The 20,208-nt window shown below is 48.7% G+C and overlaps 1 protein-coding gene across 1 annotated transcript in view; it reads right to left on the minus strand.

Annotated features, from left to right (window-relative positions):
- LOC147729881 (uncharacterized) overlaps positions 1 to 20,208 on the minus strand; it is a 166,950-nt gene that overhangs the window by 119,994 nt on the left and 26,748 nt on the right. Inside the window, exon 2 of the mRNA XM_086954794.1 lies at positions 6,940 to 7,066. Within this exon, the coding sequence (XP_086810920.1) occupies positions 6,940 to 7,066 (127 nt within the window). The remainder of the gene's footprint in view (positions 1 to 6,939; positions 7,067 to 20,208) is intronic.

Here is a 20,208-nt window from a genome sequence, read left to right on the forward strand (position 1 = left end):
CTGCCCTGCAATGCACGGGGGACCTTAAAAGCTTGGGAGTAGTGAGGTCACTGTGCAATAAACTCTACTTAGGAAAAACATGAGTGGATTTCACAGAGCAGTGACATTTGCATTTTCAAAAGCTTTGTGTTCTAGCAACTGAAATGGGCGCTAAAGAAGAACACTCCCTTTGCTAGACTGTCTCTTCGGACATAGAAGGAAAGAGGGCATTTCATAAATAATCTGGTTCTTTGAAAAGTGCCACGCTTCACCTTTGTGGAGTTATTTTTAGCGTCTGAATGGCTGCAAAACTCTTGTTTTTGAGAAAGAAAAAGGTGACTCTGGGGAAACTACATTTAGAGTGGGTGTGCCAAAAAAAGTGTTTTTTCCAAGTTTAATCTTTCTCTGCCCTCGTGCATTACTAAACCCTCTATTTACAACTCGCATTTTGCAGGGCAATTTAAACATGCAACAGGAGGGAGGGATGTTGGTGCTAATTAAAGCTGGGTGGGGGAGTCAATGTAAAACTAGCAGCAGTTAGCATCCATTAAAGAGGCAGGAGGGAGCGTCTGTCAGTAGTAAATTCTAAACAAGCAGTTGCAGATTGCAGGAAAGCATGTCATTTGTGCGATAGGAGAAAGCCATTTAAGAAAATAGTGCCCACAGACAGTAAATAAAACATATTGCACAACACCACAGTAAGAGGGCCAGTCCTCATGGGAGGTTACAAATAGAGACAAGGAGGTACTAAGGAGGGACTACTAAGCCTATTGACTAATCAAAAGCCATAATTTACAAATGATAGGAAGAGAGGCCAATTGTAAAGATGGGTGTAACATGGGCAAAGCTTAATGCACATATGCTGAATACTGCATGTCTCAAAGACACTGCAAGCACTGCTCTAAGCGAGACCTAAAAAGGGATAATCGACCTACTGTGACATGGTTTAACTATTGATTGAAAAAAATGCAAGCGTCACGGATGTGAGTGTTGTTGGGGGGGTGGTGAGTGTGCGTCCTGGTGGGGTTTTGGGGATCCATTGGTATGGCGGGCCCTGAGTCCTCTGTTTTGGGCTCGGGTCTCTCCATGCCGCGACAGGTACTTCACTGTTTTCTGAGGTATTGGGGTGGTGGGTGCGGGGTGTGGGGGGGTGTTTTGGTGTTGCGTTTGTTGTTGGGGGAGCTCTGGGTTGGAACGGGGGAGTTGTGTTTGCGGGCTGGGGGGGTGGGTCCACACATGTCGGGGGCTGTGCTTTTTGTCGATCTGCGGGTAGCACCTGGGTGGGAGGGTGGGCCAGATCTTGGACTGTATGTCGATGATGGCTAATGCTGCGAGCGTGACTCCTTCGAAGACCCTGCGGGTGGTGACGTGGAATGTGCGGGGTGTCCTGGATAAGATTAAGCGTGGGGCTGTGCTGCGGTGGGGGAAAAGGGAGATGGTGGATGTTCTTCTGCTTCAGGAAACGCACATGCTGGGCTCCAAGGCCCTTAGCCTCCAGAGATTCGGCTACCACCAGGTCTATCATGCTGGCTTTACGAGGGGCTCACGGGGAGTGGCCATACTGATTCATCGTAGGGTGGCCTATGTCCACGAGAAGCAATGGATTGACCCCCAGGGCAGATTTGTCTTTGTTAAAGGCCTACTGGGTTCCGAGCCGGTGGTTTTTGGAAGTGTTTACGCCCCTCCCCCCCTGCAATGGGCACTGTCTGAGCGGCTGTTTGCGTTGTGGGACGAGATCCCCGAGGTCCTGACTGTGGTGGGGGGTGATTGGAATGAAGTCATGGATGTGGGCCTGGACCGCCAGCGGCGAGCGCATGTGGTGTCTGACCCCCCCCCCCGCGGCTGCCCCCACCCGGTTGAGTGCAACGGCGCGCAGTCTGGGCTGGATCGATGTGTGGCGGCATTTTCATCCCGCAGTACAGGCCTTCACGTATGTATCGGCGGTGCATGGGTCATTCTCGAGGCTCGATTACTTGTTTGTACCCGGGGCCTGCCTGAGCCGTGTTAGGGACGCCACGATACTCCCCAGGGGCCTTTCAGATCATTCCCCTGTCCTGGCCACTCTGACCCTCCCCGTTAAACGGCAACCTTTTCGCTGGCGTATGTCCGCCTGGCAGTTGCAGCGGCCGGACTATGTGGCGCACCTACGGGAGGCAATCGACCACTTCTGGCGCGAGAACTTGGTGGGGGGAGCCGATGCTGTTGTAGTGTGGGAGGCGCTGAAGCCCACGATCCGGGGCATCGACATAACTTGGTGTGCGGCCGCTCGGCGGGAGCACCGGGAGGCCATTGTGGCTGCCGCGGCCCGCGTGGAGGAGTTGGAGCAGCGTGGTCGACTTGGGGGTGAGGAGGGCGTGGTGCGCCAGCTCCTGCAGGCCCAGCAGACTTACTCCTCGGTCCTATATGAGGAGGCCCGGCAGGCGTGGCTCGCCACGCGCAATAGGGTATATCAGTGGGGTGATAAGTCCTGCACCATGTTACATAGGCTTTGCCAGGCGACTTTCCAGCCCCTGGAGCTACCCGGTCTTGCGGCGGAGGATGGCTCAGTCATGACCGACCCGGACCAATTGGCGGCCAGCTTTGCCCGCTACTACGAGGCACAATACGCTCCTCGTGATCCACTGAGGGAGAGCGGGATTGCCTCGTACTTGGATGACTTACTCCCGCAGGCAGTCCCGGAGGAGACTAGAACGGCCTTAGAGGTCCCACTTACGTCCGAGGAGCTGGGGGAAGCCCTTGGCCAACTGAACACTGGGAAGGCGCCCGGCCCTAGTGGCTATCCTGCCGAATTTTATAAAAAGTTCCACGTCCAGCTGGGACCCCACTTTCGCAATGCGCTAGAGGCAGCGCGGTCTAGGGGCGAGCTGCCACCTGACTGGCGTCATGCTGAGATTGTGGTCTTTTTGAAGCCTGGTAGGGCGCCAGACCGTCATGATTCCTACAGGCCTATCTCCCTCCTCAACATCGAGGCCAAGATCTTGGCGAAAGCCCTGGCGAACCGCCTTCTGCCCCTCATAGCCGACCTGGTCCACCCCGACCAGGCCGGGTTCATGCCGCGCAGGGCCACCCGACATAATATCCGGCGGGCGCAGGCAGCGATCGACGCCATGAGTGCTAGGGATGAACAGGCCGCACTTCTCCTTGCGGACATGGACCGGGCCTTTGACTCGGTGAGCTGGGCGTATCTCTTCACCTTATTGGCCCGCCTAAACCTCGGGCCGTTTTTTTTGTCCTATATCCGTCTCCTTTATACCAATGTTACGGCGTCGGTCCGGGTGGCAGGCGCGGTCTCAGGACGCTTCCCAATCGGCCGCGGTACCCGCCAGGGTTGCCCGTTGTCCCCATACCTATTTGCCCTGGCCATGGAGCCCCTCGCGTCGCGGGTGCGGCTGGATGCCCAGCTGCGTGGCTTTGTCTGGAACGATACTCTTACGGATAGAATTGCACTCTACGCGGACGATGTCCTCCTGTTCCTTACGGATCTGCGGCGCTCTGGCCCTCGAATCCTGGAGATCATGCGGGGGTTTGGCGAAGTCTCCGGGCTTACCCTTAACCTATCTAAGTCGACCCTGTGGGTTTTACATGGCGGAGTGGTTGCCGACAATTGGGCTGCTGACCTACGTGTGGCGACGGACGGCCTGAAATACTTGGGTGTTTTCCTCTCGACTTCGCGAGCCGTGGCCTGGTCACGTAGTGTCCTGCCGGTGTGGGAACGGGTCCAGACGGATGTTAAAACGTGGTCCAGGATGCCACTTACGATCTTTGGGAGGTCGGCCATCTTTAAGATGGTGGCGCTGCCGAGACTGCTGTACCAACTTCAACATTTCCCGCACCCTATTGGCATGGAGTGGTTCCGCCAGGTGAACTCGATGCTGAGCCGCTTCCTGTGGGAGGGCGGAGCAGCCAGGGTGGCCCTGAAGACATGTTTTTTATCCACCTACTGTGGTGGCTTGGCCACGTCCGATCTCCTCTCCTACTACCAAGCATCGCATCTACTTGTTCTTAACGATTGGTGGTACGGGGACAGGAGTGATCCGGCATATGCCCTGGAAAGACATCTTATGGGTGCCCATACGCTCCACACCGTTCTATACTCGGCGCGTATACGCCGGGGGTTGCCGTCGGTAACAAGGGTGGTCTTTGCAGTGTGGCGGCAGTCTTTGCGCCGCATGGGATGGTGGGGCAAATTGACGGCGGAAACGCCGCTGTGGCACAACGGTCTGCTCCCAGAACTGGCGGCCCTGGCTGGGTTCGAGGGTTGGGAGTCTATTGGGATTACTCAACTGGGTCAAGTCATGTCCGGCGCAACCCTCAAGTCCTTTGCAGACCTCCGAGTGGAATTCCAAATGCCTCAGTCCCAGTTCTTCCGTTACTTACAGCTGCGACATGCCCTCGCCCCAAGCATTGCCGGCCTTGACTCCCTCCCGGAGTTCAGCCCGATTGAGGCGAAAGTCTTTATGGGTGACTTGGGAGACAAGAAGGTTTCCAGGATCTATCAGACTCTTGTTACTCACTGCTCGTCTACTCTCAGCTCCCTCCGGGAAGCCTGGGAGGTGGACGTGGGCACCCTGGACGAGGACGACTGGAGAGAGGCACTGGAGTCCCCACGTGGCACCGCTATCGCGGTTCGGCTCCGCCTCATACAATTCAAGTATCTGCATCGTGCCTATTACACGCGTGAACGACTGTGGAAGGCTGGTTTGATTGAGTCATCGGAGTGCCTGCGGTGTGGGGAAGTGCCTGGCACCTTGTTGCATACAGTATGGTCATGTGGTCGCCTGGCTGGCTTCTGGAGGGGTGTATGGAATTGCCTGGCTGAGGTCCTGGGCTGGGATCTTCCCCGTACCCACCGGCTAGGCCTGCTGCACGTCATGGAAGGGGTTGGGGGCAACATCTATAAACGTCATCTGTTGCTTCTGGGCCTGGTGGTTGCTAAGCGTGACTTGGCTCGGGCCTGGAAATCTGTGAGGGCCCCCCCCCTGTCGGCATGGAAGGCGGGGCTGGACTATTTTATGGGTCTTGAGAAACCGATTTTTGAGGCGCGGGGCTGCCCACGCAAGCACTTCAAGATCTGGAAGCGGTGGGCCGACTACCGTGGCCTATCCTTGGAACCCCCGGCGGAACCGGAGGAGGACATTTGATCGCAGCGCTGTCTCTGGCCCTAATGGCACAACCCAGGTTGCACCATACCTGCTTCTCTTATGTGAACCATCTTTATATTGCCTCTGTACATGTGTGGAAGGGGGGGGGGGGATAGTGGGTACGGGTGGGGGTGTAGTTGGGGTTGGGATGGGTAGTTGGGGTTTTTAAAGCTGAGCTTCATTGATACTTGCTTAGTACTTCTTATGTATGTTATCAATACATTGATCTTGATGTGGTGATCTTGGTGTGGGAAGGTGCCACATGCTTGTCATTCTTTTGCTCAATAAACTTGGTTGTGAAAAAAAAAATGCAAGCAAATAAAACACCTCAGTTTCCTACCCTGTTATTAATCATATCTTATTGCATTCTGTATTGTATCAGGAAGCAGTGCTGAAGGTGCTGTTTACTGCTTAGTAGGGCTTATGCAGGGGAAGCAGCACTCAAAACATGATTACGCTAGGTTCCTTGCAACAAAGAAAAGGATGGTGGTCATCATGTATTGCCTGTGGTGTCTGGACCTTGACTGCACCCACAAAGACTATGTGCTGTATGGCAGCATGCTGCCAGTTAACTATAATTCCCAGCAGGTCATAAAGTCCTCAAATATTAGGCCTAACGTTTGTAATGTTTCACAGCATCCTTTCCTGGGCAATCGTGATATAATGTTGAAGCAGCTATGACCTCACTACATGGATTTTCCTTATCAAGACCTATTGTGTCTTAGAGGGTTGTTTTGAAGGACATTAGGAATACTAACTGTTGTGTTGTTCATAATGAAAATCTTTGATCTATTTTTTAAATATTTATCTGAATTCTTAAGACTGGATATTTTACATTCTACTGAGTGCAACCTAGTGACAAAACATGAAGGATTCTTAGGTTGAACAATAGTTATACATACCATATACAAACGAAAGTTATGCGCACAGTCGACTGAAGCCAAGTGGAAACTATAACATCTTTCACGAAAGCGTGTGATGAATATTGAGGTGAATATTGAGGTAAATAATCTATACATAGGGAGAAGAGCTAGTGTAAATGTATATTTGAATATCTGCATATTTAGCCTTTATGAATTACCAGTACAGAGATATCACAAAGTTATAGCTATTCAAAAGAACCATAAAGCTTAGTCATAAAGCTTAGTCCTCTTAATGGCAATTTACTCTTTGTCTTGTTAAGATCTTCAACATCCCACAAACCTTAAACCAGATAAACAACGAGAGTCCTGTGTCTCTGTTTTCTCTCGTAACCAATTACCCTTTCCGCTCTTTTATCACTGGCTCTCATATTCCTGAGTAAGGGGTCGCTTGTGCGGGTGTTGAGGGATGGGAAAGAGCACTGCTACCGTTTGATCTTGGACATCCTGATGTATTACACCTTCACCATCTGTTGACTTTCTGCAAGGCTACAGTGTACTGTCACTTCCATTTAGATTTAATTTTATACAAGCGGTGGTTTCCTCTTGAACACTTGTCAAGCAACACATTGATTACTGCCTCTTGATTGATTCAACCTATCATATTTATCAGCAACATATGTGTTTACCAATAGTAATACATTTTAACCTATTTTCCATTTGAAGTTATAAAAGGAAGAGGGGAGAAGGAAAAGAAGGTGGGAGAGTGGAGAGGGGGAAGAACGAAGAGCAGAGAGAGGGTGAAAGAACCAAACAAAGCGTGAGAGAGATGGGAAAGGGGGAAACAGATCAGCATGATGTAAGGCAAATAGGAGCATCAATAACCTAGAACTCAAAGTTCTTTAAAGAAACTGTAAATCAAATTCCGTAACAGATTATCCAAACTGCTATTACTTTACCGAGTGCAATCAAGGCCTGGTGGATTTCATTCATCACATTCCTGTAAAGTTTCTTCTGCCATTCCTGTAAAAGTGTCCACTCCTCTTCAGAGAAATAGGCAGAAACATCACGAGTTGTAAGTGTTTTCTGAAACATCAAATTTTACATGGCATACTCAAAAAGGGCATGGACTTTATAACACATACATGTATTAAATCCCCACACTCCCATTACTTATGATCCTACTTAGGAAAAAACACAGACTCTGGTCTGTGACGGAATCTGAGAGACCAAGGTCAAACGATACCAATAGCAATACAGCACAATACAGATCTATGTAAACATAACATAAAATAACATAACATAAATCATGATAGTTTACAGGTAATCCCCCAAACAGTGCCGGGGGGTCAAGTGAGTGGTACTAGGATACATACACCAATTAAATCTATCACCAAGATGTCTTTCAGTAGTGCAGGATATATACACAATATACTTTTTAGGTCTCGCTGAAGCAATCCCGTTAGGGATGCTTTGGCGAGATTAAAGTAAGGGCTTTCAAAAGTGCACCCAAAGGTGGATTGTCTACAGTTCATTTGAGCCGGGCGCGTGCACATCGCACACCATTTGTTATCAGCTTGTGAGCCTCGGCATCAGACCTCAAAGGAATCCGCTCCGCCTCAGACTTAAAAGGAATCCACTCCCCCCGCCACCCTCCCGCCGCCACGCAATGCAGAGAGCTTGTTTCTTTGTGTTTTTACATGTTCCTCTCACTCAGGCTTTATTTCAAACTCTGTATACATTGTTAAACCACACTAACTGCAAAACAGCGAAAATGCAATGTGGTGTTAAGTTTTTTTATTTTTGCAGTGCTATACAGAGCGACCCCGACAAAAAGCTATTAGAGCATTTACATGAGCACCAGTAACCTCTTCCCAAGGGCTGCTGTCATTTAGGTATTTGTGGTAAATGCAGTTTGAGATGACACAGGGGGCACCGTAATTTCCAGGGCGAGGAACGACCCAGGCAGCTGTGCTCGTCACTGTGCCCTGCTGTGCCTCTGATTACCCGACACCAGAATGTGTACAGCTGTGTGCAGCCTCTCGGCTGCAATGTACCCTGGACCAATTAACTGTAGTCTGATGCAGATCACATTATCCTCATGTGTTAAGAGCTCGCTGCATTCTAGGACTTGTAGTCCATAGTTCTCGTATCTGACTATACATCTACAAATGCGGAGAATACAAAACAAAATACTGGCAGTGGATGACCTACTCACATGCACTCCTATTTTCTAAGGTTACCACATGGTGCACGGTTACTGAGACACTAATTACCAAGCCCTAATCTTCCCTTAATCAATTCACTCGCAGCCCGTCCTGACGTTGTCCGGGGATGAATGCGTGTGTGATTCACGCTGGCAGTTTGAGTGCTTTGAGGCCTCGCTTGAGCCCCAGACTAAATTTCAATCGTGAAGTGGCTTTTATCGTGTGGTACGCTGCCTAGCTTGAGTCTCCGCCGGAGCAGTTGTAGCGTGAATGGCGCGCTGAGTGAATGGCGCGCTTGTGCGCCCCTTTATTTTATTTTTTTGTGCAGCCCCCTCTGACAAAGCTGACTGCCAGAAAGGAGTAAAGGTTTGTTTTTCTTTCCAATTTGTGACGCAGTATGGCAAGGTCCGTGAATGCGGCGCATGTTGGTGTTTGGAGACGGCCGTGTCAGAAGTCAGCAGAACGCGAAGGTTGAGCGTGAATGTGCGCGCACATTGCTTGTAAAAGCCGCGTCCCCCCTTTTTTTTTGTCTAGCCCCCTATGACAAAGGTTGTGTCGCACTATATATGAATAATGCCGCCTGAATGTCAATGGGCGTGAATGCGGTGCAGCTTGGTGTTTGGAGACGGTCGTGTGAGAACTGAGCACAACGCCAAGATGGAGCGTGAGTGGTCGCGCACATTGCTTGTGAAAGCCGCTCCACTGAACTCTGCGGCCATTTTTTTTTATTTGGGCCACGCCCCTCTGACAACGCTGCATGCCCACAAAGGACTAATGTGAAGTGTACTTTGACACGCCCACGCCAACTTTTTATTTGTGCCACGCCCCTCTGACAACGCTGCACGCCCACAAAGGAATAATGTGAAGTGTACTTTGACACGCCCACGCCAACGCCCACAAGGGACTACTTCACCCTTAAGGTTCTTTGACCTTTGTAATGTATATGGTGGGCAGCTGTATAGCCAATGTCCATCTGCTGCAAATCCCCTTTACAATGCTGTATTGGGTGTTGTGAATGGTGCTGAACTTCTTGAGCTTACCCGCCTCAAAGGTTTCAGCTCTCTCTTTATAATAGTAGTATCGACTTCTATGAAGTAAAATGTAGTTTAGTTGACGAGACTAGAAATTTATTTTACCAAAACTCAGTACTGAAAATATAGTGTCAAGAGCGTTCAAGTTTCCATGGTCAATGCTGTGTAGGTAATTCCATTCAATTATTTTTCTTTGCTCTCTGCAGCTGGGTGAGGTTTAGGCGGTAATTTCCCAGTGAAATGCAGTAATTAAGTAACCCTCACTGAATCTGCCTTAGAAGGTTGCATATAGCGTTTTATAAGACAAGCGTACAACAACGGTCAGTTTGGCTCAAATGACATGATCGAGCACCAAGTCACAATGTATTGGGTAGTAAAATACAAGACGTGATCTGGAAACATCTTGTAACCTGGTGGCATAAAACCACCTGGTAATACTACTATAATAAGCATATTCCACATTAATAGACAGCAACACTGAGGCTTTGGTGCATTGTGTGTGTCTTTGCGCTAAACATTTTTCTAAATCCCCTGTTCCTGCTGAAAGGGAGCCATGTTTCTGATTCCTGCCACAAACAGAGAGCTTTTTCGCTGTTTTTATAATATTAAGAGGGAGCTTTGCATGGAGTGGGATTGTAGCAAGGAGCAGAGGACAAGGCGAAGCGTCTCCACCAGACCCACCTTCACCACCACCACGTCCACCACGACCACTACGTCCACCACCACCATGTCAACTACCACCATGTCCACCACCACATCCACCACCACATCCACCACCACCACGTGCACCACCACTACCACCACCTCTACGTCCACCACCACATCCACCACCACCACATCCACCACGACCACCATGTCCACCACCACTACCACCACCACCACGTCCTCCTTCACAACCATGTCCACCACAACCATGTCCACCACCACCACCACCAAATCCACCACATCCACCACCACCACGTCCACCACCACCACATCCACCACCACCACATCCACCACATCCACAACCACCATAACCACCACGTCCACCACCACTACGTCCACCAACACCATGTCCACCACCACCACGGCCACCACCACACCCACCTCCACCACCGCCACCACGAGGCCACTACCACGTCCACCACCACCACATCCACAACCACCACCACTACGTCCACCACCAGTACGTCCACCAACACCATGTCCACCACCACCACGTCCACCACGACACTCACCTCCACCACCACCACGTCCACCACCACCATGTCCACCACATCCACCACCATGTCCACGGCCACCAACAAATCCACCACAAGGCCACTACCACGTCCACCACCACCACCACGTCTACCTCCACCACCACCACTACCACCACGTCCACCACCAAGTCCACCACCACTTCCACCGCCACGTCCATCACCAGCACGTCCACCACCACCACGTCCACCACCACACCCACCACCACCACATTCACCACCACCACATCCACCACTAATACCACCACTACCACTCCCACCACCACCATGTCAACCACCATGTCCAACACCACCACATCCACCACCACCACCACGTCCACCACCACCACGTCCACCACCTCCACGTCCACTATCACGTCCACCATTACCACGTCCACCACGTCCACCATTACCACGTCCACCATTACCACGTCCACCACCACCGCGTCCACCACCACCACGTCCACCACGTCCACCACCACCACGTCCACCACCAACGTGTCCACCACCACCACGTCCACCACCACCGTGTCCACCCTCACCAGCACCATGTCCACCACCAACACCACCACATCCACCACCACACCCACCACCACCTCGTCCACAACCACCACCTCCACCACCACGTCCACAACCACCACATCCACCACCACACCCACCACCACCTCCACAACCACCACCTCCACCACCACTTCAAATACCACTCAGTGCCACATAATTACACACCACATAATTACACTCTACTGAATGCAACACACACTCCACACAATACCACTCAGTGCCACATAATTATATGCTACATAATTACACTGCACTCAATGCAACATACACTCAAAATACCACTCAGTGTCACATAATTACACGCCACATAATTACACTGCACTCAATGCAACATACACTCCAAATACCACTCCGTGCCACATAATTACACACCATATAATTACACTGCACTCAATGCAACATACACTCCAAATACCACTCAGTGCCACATAATTACACACAACATAATTACACTCTACTGAATGTAAATGTAAATGTAAATGTATGAAACTTATATAGCGCAGGACTTACCCTGGGGCATCTCCGCGCTTGCTTAGGGAACCCGTCCTGGTATTCCCCTGTGAGATAGCCCTGGAAGGGTATCCACAAGGTGAAAGCCAGGCATCCCGCCGCGAAGGGCCAATGTGGAGATTAAGCAAGCTATTGACCAGAGTCGCAGAGTGTGAACCTGTGAGTCGAGAAGGCACCGGAGCGAGAATTATCGAGTCCGTGGGATTATTGAGCCCAAGACCCGCCGAGGCGGGGAATTGAACCCTGGTCCAGGGCCGAAACTCAAGCTCCAGGTCTGCCGCCTCTAACCCCTGAGCCACACTTCTCCACACAATGCAACACACTCCACCCAATACCACTTAGTGCCACATAATTATATGCTACATAATTACACTGCACTCAATGAATCATACACTCCAAATACCACTCAGTGCCACATAATTACACACCACATAATTACACTCTACTGAATACAATACACACTCCACACAATACCACTCAGTGCCACATAATTCTATGCTACGTAATTACACTGCGCTCAACGCAACATACACTCCAAATACCACTCAGTGCCACATAATTACATGACAAATAATTACACTGCACTCAATGCAACATACACTCCAGACAATACCACTCAGTGCCACATAATTACACGCCACACAATTATACTCTACTGAATACAACATACACTCCTCATAATACCACTCAGTGCCACATAATTACACGTAACATAATTACACTCTACTCAATACAACATACACTCCAAATACCACTCAGTGCCACATAATTACATGCTACATAATTACACTGCGCTCAACGAAACATACACTTCAAATACCACTCAGTGCCACAAAATTACACACCACATAATTACACTCTACTGAATACAACACACACTCCACACAATACCACTCAGTGCCACATAATTATATGCTACATAATTACAATGCAACATACACTCCAAACAATACCACTCAGTGCCACATAATTACACGCCACACAATTACACTCTACTGAATACAACATACACTCCTCATAATACCACTCAGTGCCACATAATTATATGCTACAGATTTACACTGCGCTGAAAGCAACATACACTCCAAATACCACTCAGTGCCACATTATTACACAGCACATAATTACACTGCACTCAATGCAACATACACTCCAAATACCACTCAGTGCCACATAATTACACGCCACATAATTACTCTATCTAGCTATCTATCTTTTTATCTATCGCCCTCACTCTATCTATCTATCTATCGCCCTCACTCTATCTATCTATCTATCTATCTATCTATCTATCTATCGCCCTCACTCTATCAATCTATCTATCACCCTCGCTCTATCTCCCTCACTCTATCTATATATCTATCACCCTCTATCTATCGCCCTCACTTTATCTATCGCCCTCACTCAATCTATCGCCCTCACTCAATCTATCGCCCTCACTCTATCTATCGCCCTCACTCTATCTATCGCCCTCACTCTATCTATCGCCCTCACTCTATCTATCGCCCTCACTCTATCTATCTATCGCCTTCACTCTATCGCTCTCACTCTAACTATCGCCCTCACTCTATCAATCTATTGCCCTTACTCTATCTATTGCCCTCAATCTATCTATCGCCCTCACTCTATTGCCCTAACTCTATCTATCTATCGCCCTCACTCTATCTATCGCCCTCACTCTATCTATCGCCCTCACTCTATCTATCGCCCTCACTCTATCTATCTATCGCCTTCACTCTATCGCTCTCACTCTAACTATCGCCCTCACTCTATCTATCGCCCCTCACTCTATCAATCTATTGCCCTTACTCTATCTATTGCCCTCAATCTATCTATCGCCCTCACTCTATTGCCCTAACTCTATCTATTTATCGCCCTCACTCTATCTATCGCCCTCACTCTATCTATCTATCGCCCTCACTCTATCTATCTATCGCCCTCACTCTATCTATCGCCCTCACTCTATCTATCTATCGTCCTCACTCTATCTATCGCCCTCACTCTATCCATCGTCCTCACTCTATCTATCGCCCTCACTATCTATCGCCCTCACTATCTATCGCCCTCACTATCTATCGCCCTCACTATCTATCGCCCTCACTATCTATCGCCCTCACTATCTATCGCCCTCACTATCTATCGCCCTCACTATCTATCGCCCTCACTATCTATCGCCCTCACTCTATCTTTCGCCCTCACTCTATCTTTCGCCCTCACTCTATCTTTCGCCCTCACTCTATCTATCGCCCCTCACTCTATCAATCTATTGCCCTCAATCTATCTATCTATCGCCCTCACTCTATTGCCCTAACTATCTATCTATCATCCTCACTCTATCTATCTATCGTCCTCATTCGATCTATCGCCCTCACTCTATCTGTCGCCCTCACTCTATCTATCGCCCTCACTCTATCTATCGCCCTCACTCTATCTATCGCCCTCACTCTATCTATCGCCCTCACTCTGTCTATCGCCCTCACTCTATCTATCGCCCTCACTCTAAAGATCTATCGCCCTCACTCTATAGATCTATCGCCCTCACTCTATAGATCTATCGCCCTCACTCTATCTATCGTCCTCACTTTATCTATCGCCCTCACTTTATCTATCGCCCTCACTTTATCTATCGCCCTCACTTTATCTATCGCCCTCACTTTATCTATCGCCCTCACTTTATCTATCGCCCTCACTTTATCTATCGCCCTCACTTTATCTATCGCCCTCACTCTATCTATCGCCCTCACTCTATCTATCGCCCTCACTCTATCTATCGCCCTCACTCTATCTATCGCCTTCACTCTATCTATCGCCCTCACTCTATCTATCGCCCTCACTCTATAGATCTATCGCCCTCACTCTATAGATCTATCGCCCTCTCTCTATAGATCTATCGCCCTCACTCTATCTATCGCCTTCACTCTATCTATCGCCTTCACTCTATCTATCGCCTTCACTCTATCTATCGCCTTCACTCTATCTATCGCCTTCACTCTATCTATCGCCTTCACTCTAACTATCGCCCTCACTCTATCTATCGCCCTCACTCTATCTATCGCCCTCACTCTATCGCCCTCACTCTATAGATCTATCGCCCTCACTCTATAGATCTATCGCCCTCACTCTATAGATCTATCGCCCTCACTCTATCTATCGCCCTCACTCTATCTATCGCCCTCACTCTATAGATCTATCGCCCTCACTCTATAGATCTATCGCCCTCACTCTATAGATCTATCGCCCTCTCTCTATAGATCTATCGCCCTCACTCTATAGATCTATCGCCCTCACTCTATAGATCTATCGCCCTCACTCTATAGATCTATCGCCCTCACTCTATAGATCTATCGCTCTCACTCTATAGATCTATGGCCCTCACTCTATAGATCTATCGCCCTCACTCTATAGATCTATCGCCCTCACTCTATAGATCTATCGTCCTCGCTTTATCTATCGCCCTCACTTTATCTATCGCCCTCACTTTATCTATTGCCCTCACTTTATCTATCGCCCTCACTCTATCTATCGCCCTCACTCTATCTATCGCCCTCACTCTATCTATCGCCCTCACTCTATCTATCGCCCTCACTTTATCTATCGCCCTCACTTTATCTATCGCCCTCACTCTATCTATCGCCCTCACTCTATCTATCGCCCTCACTCTATCTATCGCCCTCACTCTATCTATCGCCCTCACTCTATCTATCGCCCTCACTCTATCTATCGCCTTCACTCTATCTATCGCCCTCACTCTATCTATCGCCCTCACTCTATCTATCGCCCTCACTCTATAGATCTATCGCCCTCACTCTATCTATCTATCGCCCTCACTCTATCTATCGCCCTCACTCTATCTATCTATCGTCCTCACTCTATCTATCGCCCTCACTCTATCCATCGTCCTCACTCTATCTATCGCCCTCACTATCTATCGCCCTCACTATCTATCGCCCTCACTATCTATCGCCCTCACTATCTATCGCCCTCACTATCTATCGCCCTCACTATCTATCGCCCTCACTATCTATCGCCCTCACTATCTATCGCCCTCACTATCTTTCGCCCTCACTCTATCTTTCGCCCTCACTCTATCTTTCGCCGTCACTCTATCTTTCGCCCTCACTCTATCTTTCGCCCTCACTCTATCTATCGCCCCTCACTCTATCAATCTATTGCCCTCAATCTATCTATCTATCGCCCTCACTCTATTGCCCTAACTATCTATCTATCGCCCTCACTCTATCTATCTATCATCCTCACTCTATCTATCTATCGTCCTCATTCGATCTATCGCCCTCACTCTATCTGTCGCCCTCACTCTATCTATCGCCCTCACTCTATCTATCGCCCTCACTCTATCTATCGCCCTCACTCTATCTATCGCCCTCACTCTGTCTATCGCCCTCACTCTATCTATCGCCCTCACTCTAAAGATCTATCGCCCTCACTCTATAGATCTATCGCCCTCACTCTATAGATCTATCGCCCTCACTCTATCTATCGTCCTCACTTTATCTATCGCCCTCACTTTATCTATCGCCCTCACTTTATCTATCGCCCTCACTTTATCTATCGCCCTCACTTTATCTATCACCCTCACTTTATCTATCGCCCTCACTTTATCTATCGCCCTCACTCTATCTATCGCCCTCACTCTATCTATCGCCCTCACTCTATCTATCGCCCTCACTCTATCTATCGCCTTCACTCTATCTATCGCCCTCACTCTATCTATCGCCCTCACTCTATAGATCTATCGCCCTCACTCTATAGATCTATCGCCCTCTCTCTATAGATCTATCGCCCTCACTCTATCTATCGCCTTCACTCTATCTATCGCCTTCACTCTATCTATCGCCTTCACTCTATCTATCGCCTTCACTCTAACTATCGCCCTCACTCTATCTATCGCCCTCACTCTATCTATCGCCCTCACTCTATCGCCCTCACTCTATAGATCTATCGCCCTCACTCTATAGATCTATCGCCCTCACTCTATAGATCTATCGCCCTCACTCTATAGATCTATCGCCCTCACTCTATCTATCGCCCTCACTCTATCTATCGCCCTCACTCTATAGATCTATCGCCCTCACTCTATAGATCTATCGCCCTCACTCTATAGATCTATCGCCCTCTCTCTATAGATCTATCGCCCTCACTCTATAGATCTATCGCCCTCACTCTATAGATCTATCGCCCTCACTCTATAGATCTATCGCCCTCACTCTATAGATCTATCGCTCTCACTCTATAGATCTATGGCCCTCACTCTATCTATCGCCCTCACTCTATAGATCTATCGCCCTCACTCTATAGATCTATCGCCCTCACTCTATAGATCTATCGTCCTCGCTTTATCTATCGCCCTCACTTTATCTATCGCCCTCACTTTATCTATCGCCCTCACTTTATCTATCGCCCTCACTCTATCTATCGCCCTCACTCTATCTATCGCCCTCACTCTATCTATCGCCCTCACTTTATCTATCGCCCTCACTTTATCTATCGCCCTCACTCTATCTATCGCCCTCACTCTATCTATCGCCCTCACTCTATCTATCGCCCTCACTCTATCTATCGCCCTCACTCTATCTATCGCCTTCACTCTATCTATCGCCCTCACTCTATCTATCGCCCTCACTCTATCTATCGCCCTCACTCTATAGATCTATCGCCCTCACTCTATCTATCTATCGCCCTCACTCTATCTATCGCCCTCACTCTATCTATCTATCGTCCTCACTCTATCTATCGCCCTCACTCTATCCATCGTCCTCACTCTATCTATCGCCCTCACTATCTATCGCCCTCACTATCTATCGCCCTCACTATCTATCGCCCTCACTATCTATCGCCCTCACTATCTATCGCCCTCACTATCTATCGCCCTCACTATCTATCGCCCTCACTATCTATCGCCCTCACTATCTATCGCCCTCACTATCTTTCGCCCTCACTCTATCTTTCGCCCTCACTCTATCTTTCGCCGTCACTCTATCTTTCGCCCTCACTCTATCTATCGCCCCTCACTCTATCAATCTATTGCCCTCAATCTATCTATCTATCGCCCTCACTCTATTGCCCTAACTATCTATCTATCGCCCTCACTCTATCTATCTATCATCCTCACTCTATCTATCTATCGTCCTCATTCGATCTATCGCCCTCACTCTATCTGTCGCCCTCACTCTATCTATCGCCCTCACTCTATCTATCGCCCTCACTCTATCTATCGCCCTCACTCTATCTATCGCCCTCACTCTAAAGATCTATCGCCCTCACTCTATAGATCTATCGCCCTCACTCTATAGATCTATCGCCCTCACTCTATCTATCGTCCTCACTTTATCTATCGCCCTCACTTTATCTATCGCCCTCACTTTATCTATCGCCCTCACTTTATCTATCGCCCTCACTTTATCTATCGCCCTCACTTTATCTATCGCCCTCACTTTATCTATCGCCCTCACTTTATCTATCGCCCTCACTCTATCTATCGCCCTCACTCTATCTATCGCCCTCACTCTATCTATCGCCCTCACTCTATCTATCGCCTTCACTCTATCTATCGCCCTCACTCTATCTATCGCCCTCACTCTATCTATCGCCCTCACTCTATAGATCTATCGCCCTCACTCTATAGATCTATCGCCCTCTCTCTATAGATCTATCGCCCTCACTCTATCTATCGCCTTCACTCTATCTATCGCCTTCACTCTATCTATCGCCTTCACTCTATCTATCGCCTTCACTCTAACTATCGCCCTCACTCTAACTATCGCCCCTCACTCTATCAATCTATTGCCCTCAATCTATCTATCTATCGCCCTCACTCTATTGCCCTAACTATCTATCTATCGCCCTCACTCTATCTATCTATCATCCTCACTCTATCTATCTATCGTCCTCATTCGATCTATCGCCCTCACTCTATCTGTCGCCCTCACTCTATCTGTCGCCCTCACTCTATCTATCGCCCTCACTCTATCTATCGCCCTCACTCTATCTATCGCCCTCACTCTATCTATCGCCCTCACTCTAAAGATCTATCGCCCTCACTCTATAGATCTATCGCCCTCACTCTATAGATCTATCGCCCTCACTCTATCTATCGTCCTCACTTTATCTATCGCCCTCACTTTATCTATCGCCCTCACTTTATCTATCGCCCTCACTTTATCTATCGCCCTCACTTTATCTATCGCCCTCACTTTATCTATCGCCCTCACTTTATCTATCGCCCTCACTCTATCTATCGCCCTCACTCTATCTATCGCCCTCACTCTATCTATCGCCCTCACTCTATCTATCGCCTTCACTCTATCTATCGCCCTCACTCTATCTATCGCCCTCACTCTATAGATCTATCGCCCTCACTCTATAGATCTATCGCCCTCTCTCTATAGATCTATCGCCCTCACTCTATCTATCGCCTTCACTCTATCTATCGCCTTCACTCTATCTATCGCCTTCACTCTATCTATCGCCTTCACTCTATCTATCGCCTTCACTCTAACTATCGCCCTCACTCTAACTATCGCCCTCACTCTATCTATCGCCCTCACTCTATCTATCGCCCTCACTCTATCGCCCTCACTCTATAGATCTATCGCCCTCACTCTATAGATCTATCGCCCTCACTCTATAGATCTATCGCCCTCACTCTATCTATCGCCCTCACTCTATCTATCGCCCTCACTCTATAGATCTATCGCCCTCACTCTATAGATCTATCGCCCTCACTCTATAGATCTATCGCCCTCTCTCTATAGATCTATCGCCCTCACTCTATAGATCTATCGCCCTCACTCTATAGATCTATCGCCCTCACTCTATAGATCTATCGCCCTCACTCTATAGATCTATCGCTCTCACTCTATAGATCTATCGCTCTCACTCTATAGATCTATGGCCCTCACTCTATCTATCGCCCTCACTCTATAGATCTATCGCCCTCACTCTATAGATCTATCGCCCTCACTCTATAGATCTATCGTCCTCGCTTTATCTATCGCCCTCACTTTATCTATCGCCCTCACTTTATCTATCGCCCTCACTTTATCTATCGCCCTCACTCTATCTATCGCCCTCACTCTATCTATCGCCCTCACTCTATCTATCGCCCTCACTTTATCTATCGCCCTCACTTTATCTATCGCCCTCACTCTATCTATCGCCCTCACTCTATCTATCGCCCTCACTCTATCTATCGCCCTCACTCTATCTATCGCCCTCACTCTATCTATCGCCTTCACTCTATCTATCGCCCTCACTCTATCTATCGCCCTCACTCTATCTATCGCCCTCACTCTATAGATCTATCGCCCTCACTCTATAGATCTATCGCCCTCACTCTATAGATCTATCGCCCTCACTCTATCTATCGCCTTCACTCTATCTATCGCCTTCACTCTAACTATCGCCTTCACTCTAACTATCGCCTTCACTCTATCTATCGCCTTCACTCTATCTATCGCCTTCACTCTATCTATCGCCTTCACTCTATCTATCGCCTTCACTCTAACTATCGCCCTCACTCTATCTTTCGCCCTCACTCTATCGCCCTAACTCTATAGATCTATCGCCCTAACTCTATAGATCTATCGCCCTCACTCTATAGATCTATCGCCCTCACTCTATAGATCTATCGCCCTCACTCTATAGATCTATCGCCCTCACTCTATAGATCTATCGCCCTCACT

This window comes from Lissotriton vulgaris, chromosome 2_1 (genome assembly GCF_964263255.1).
Source record: "Lissotriton vulgaris chromosome 2_1, aLisVul1.2, whole genome shotgun sequence".
Classification (NCBI taxonomy): Eukaryota; Metazoa; Chordata; class Amphibia; order Caudata; family Salamandridae; genus Lissotriton; species Lissotriton vulgaris.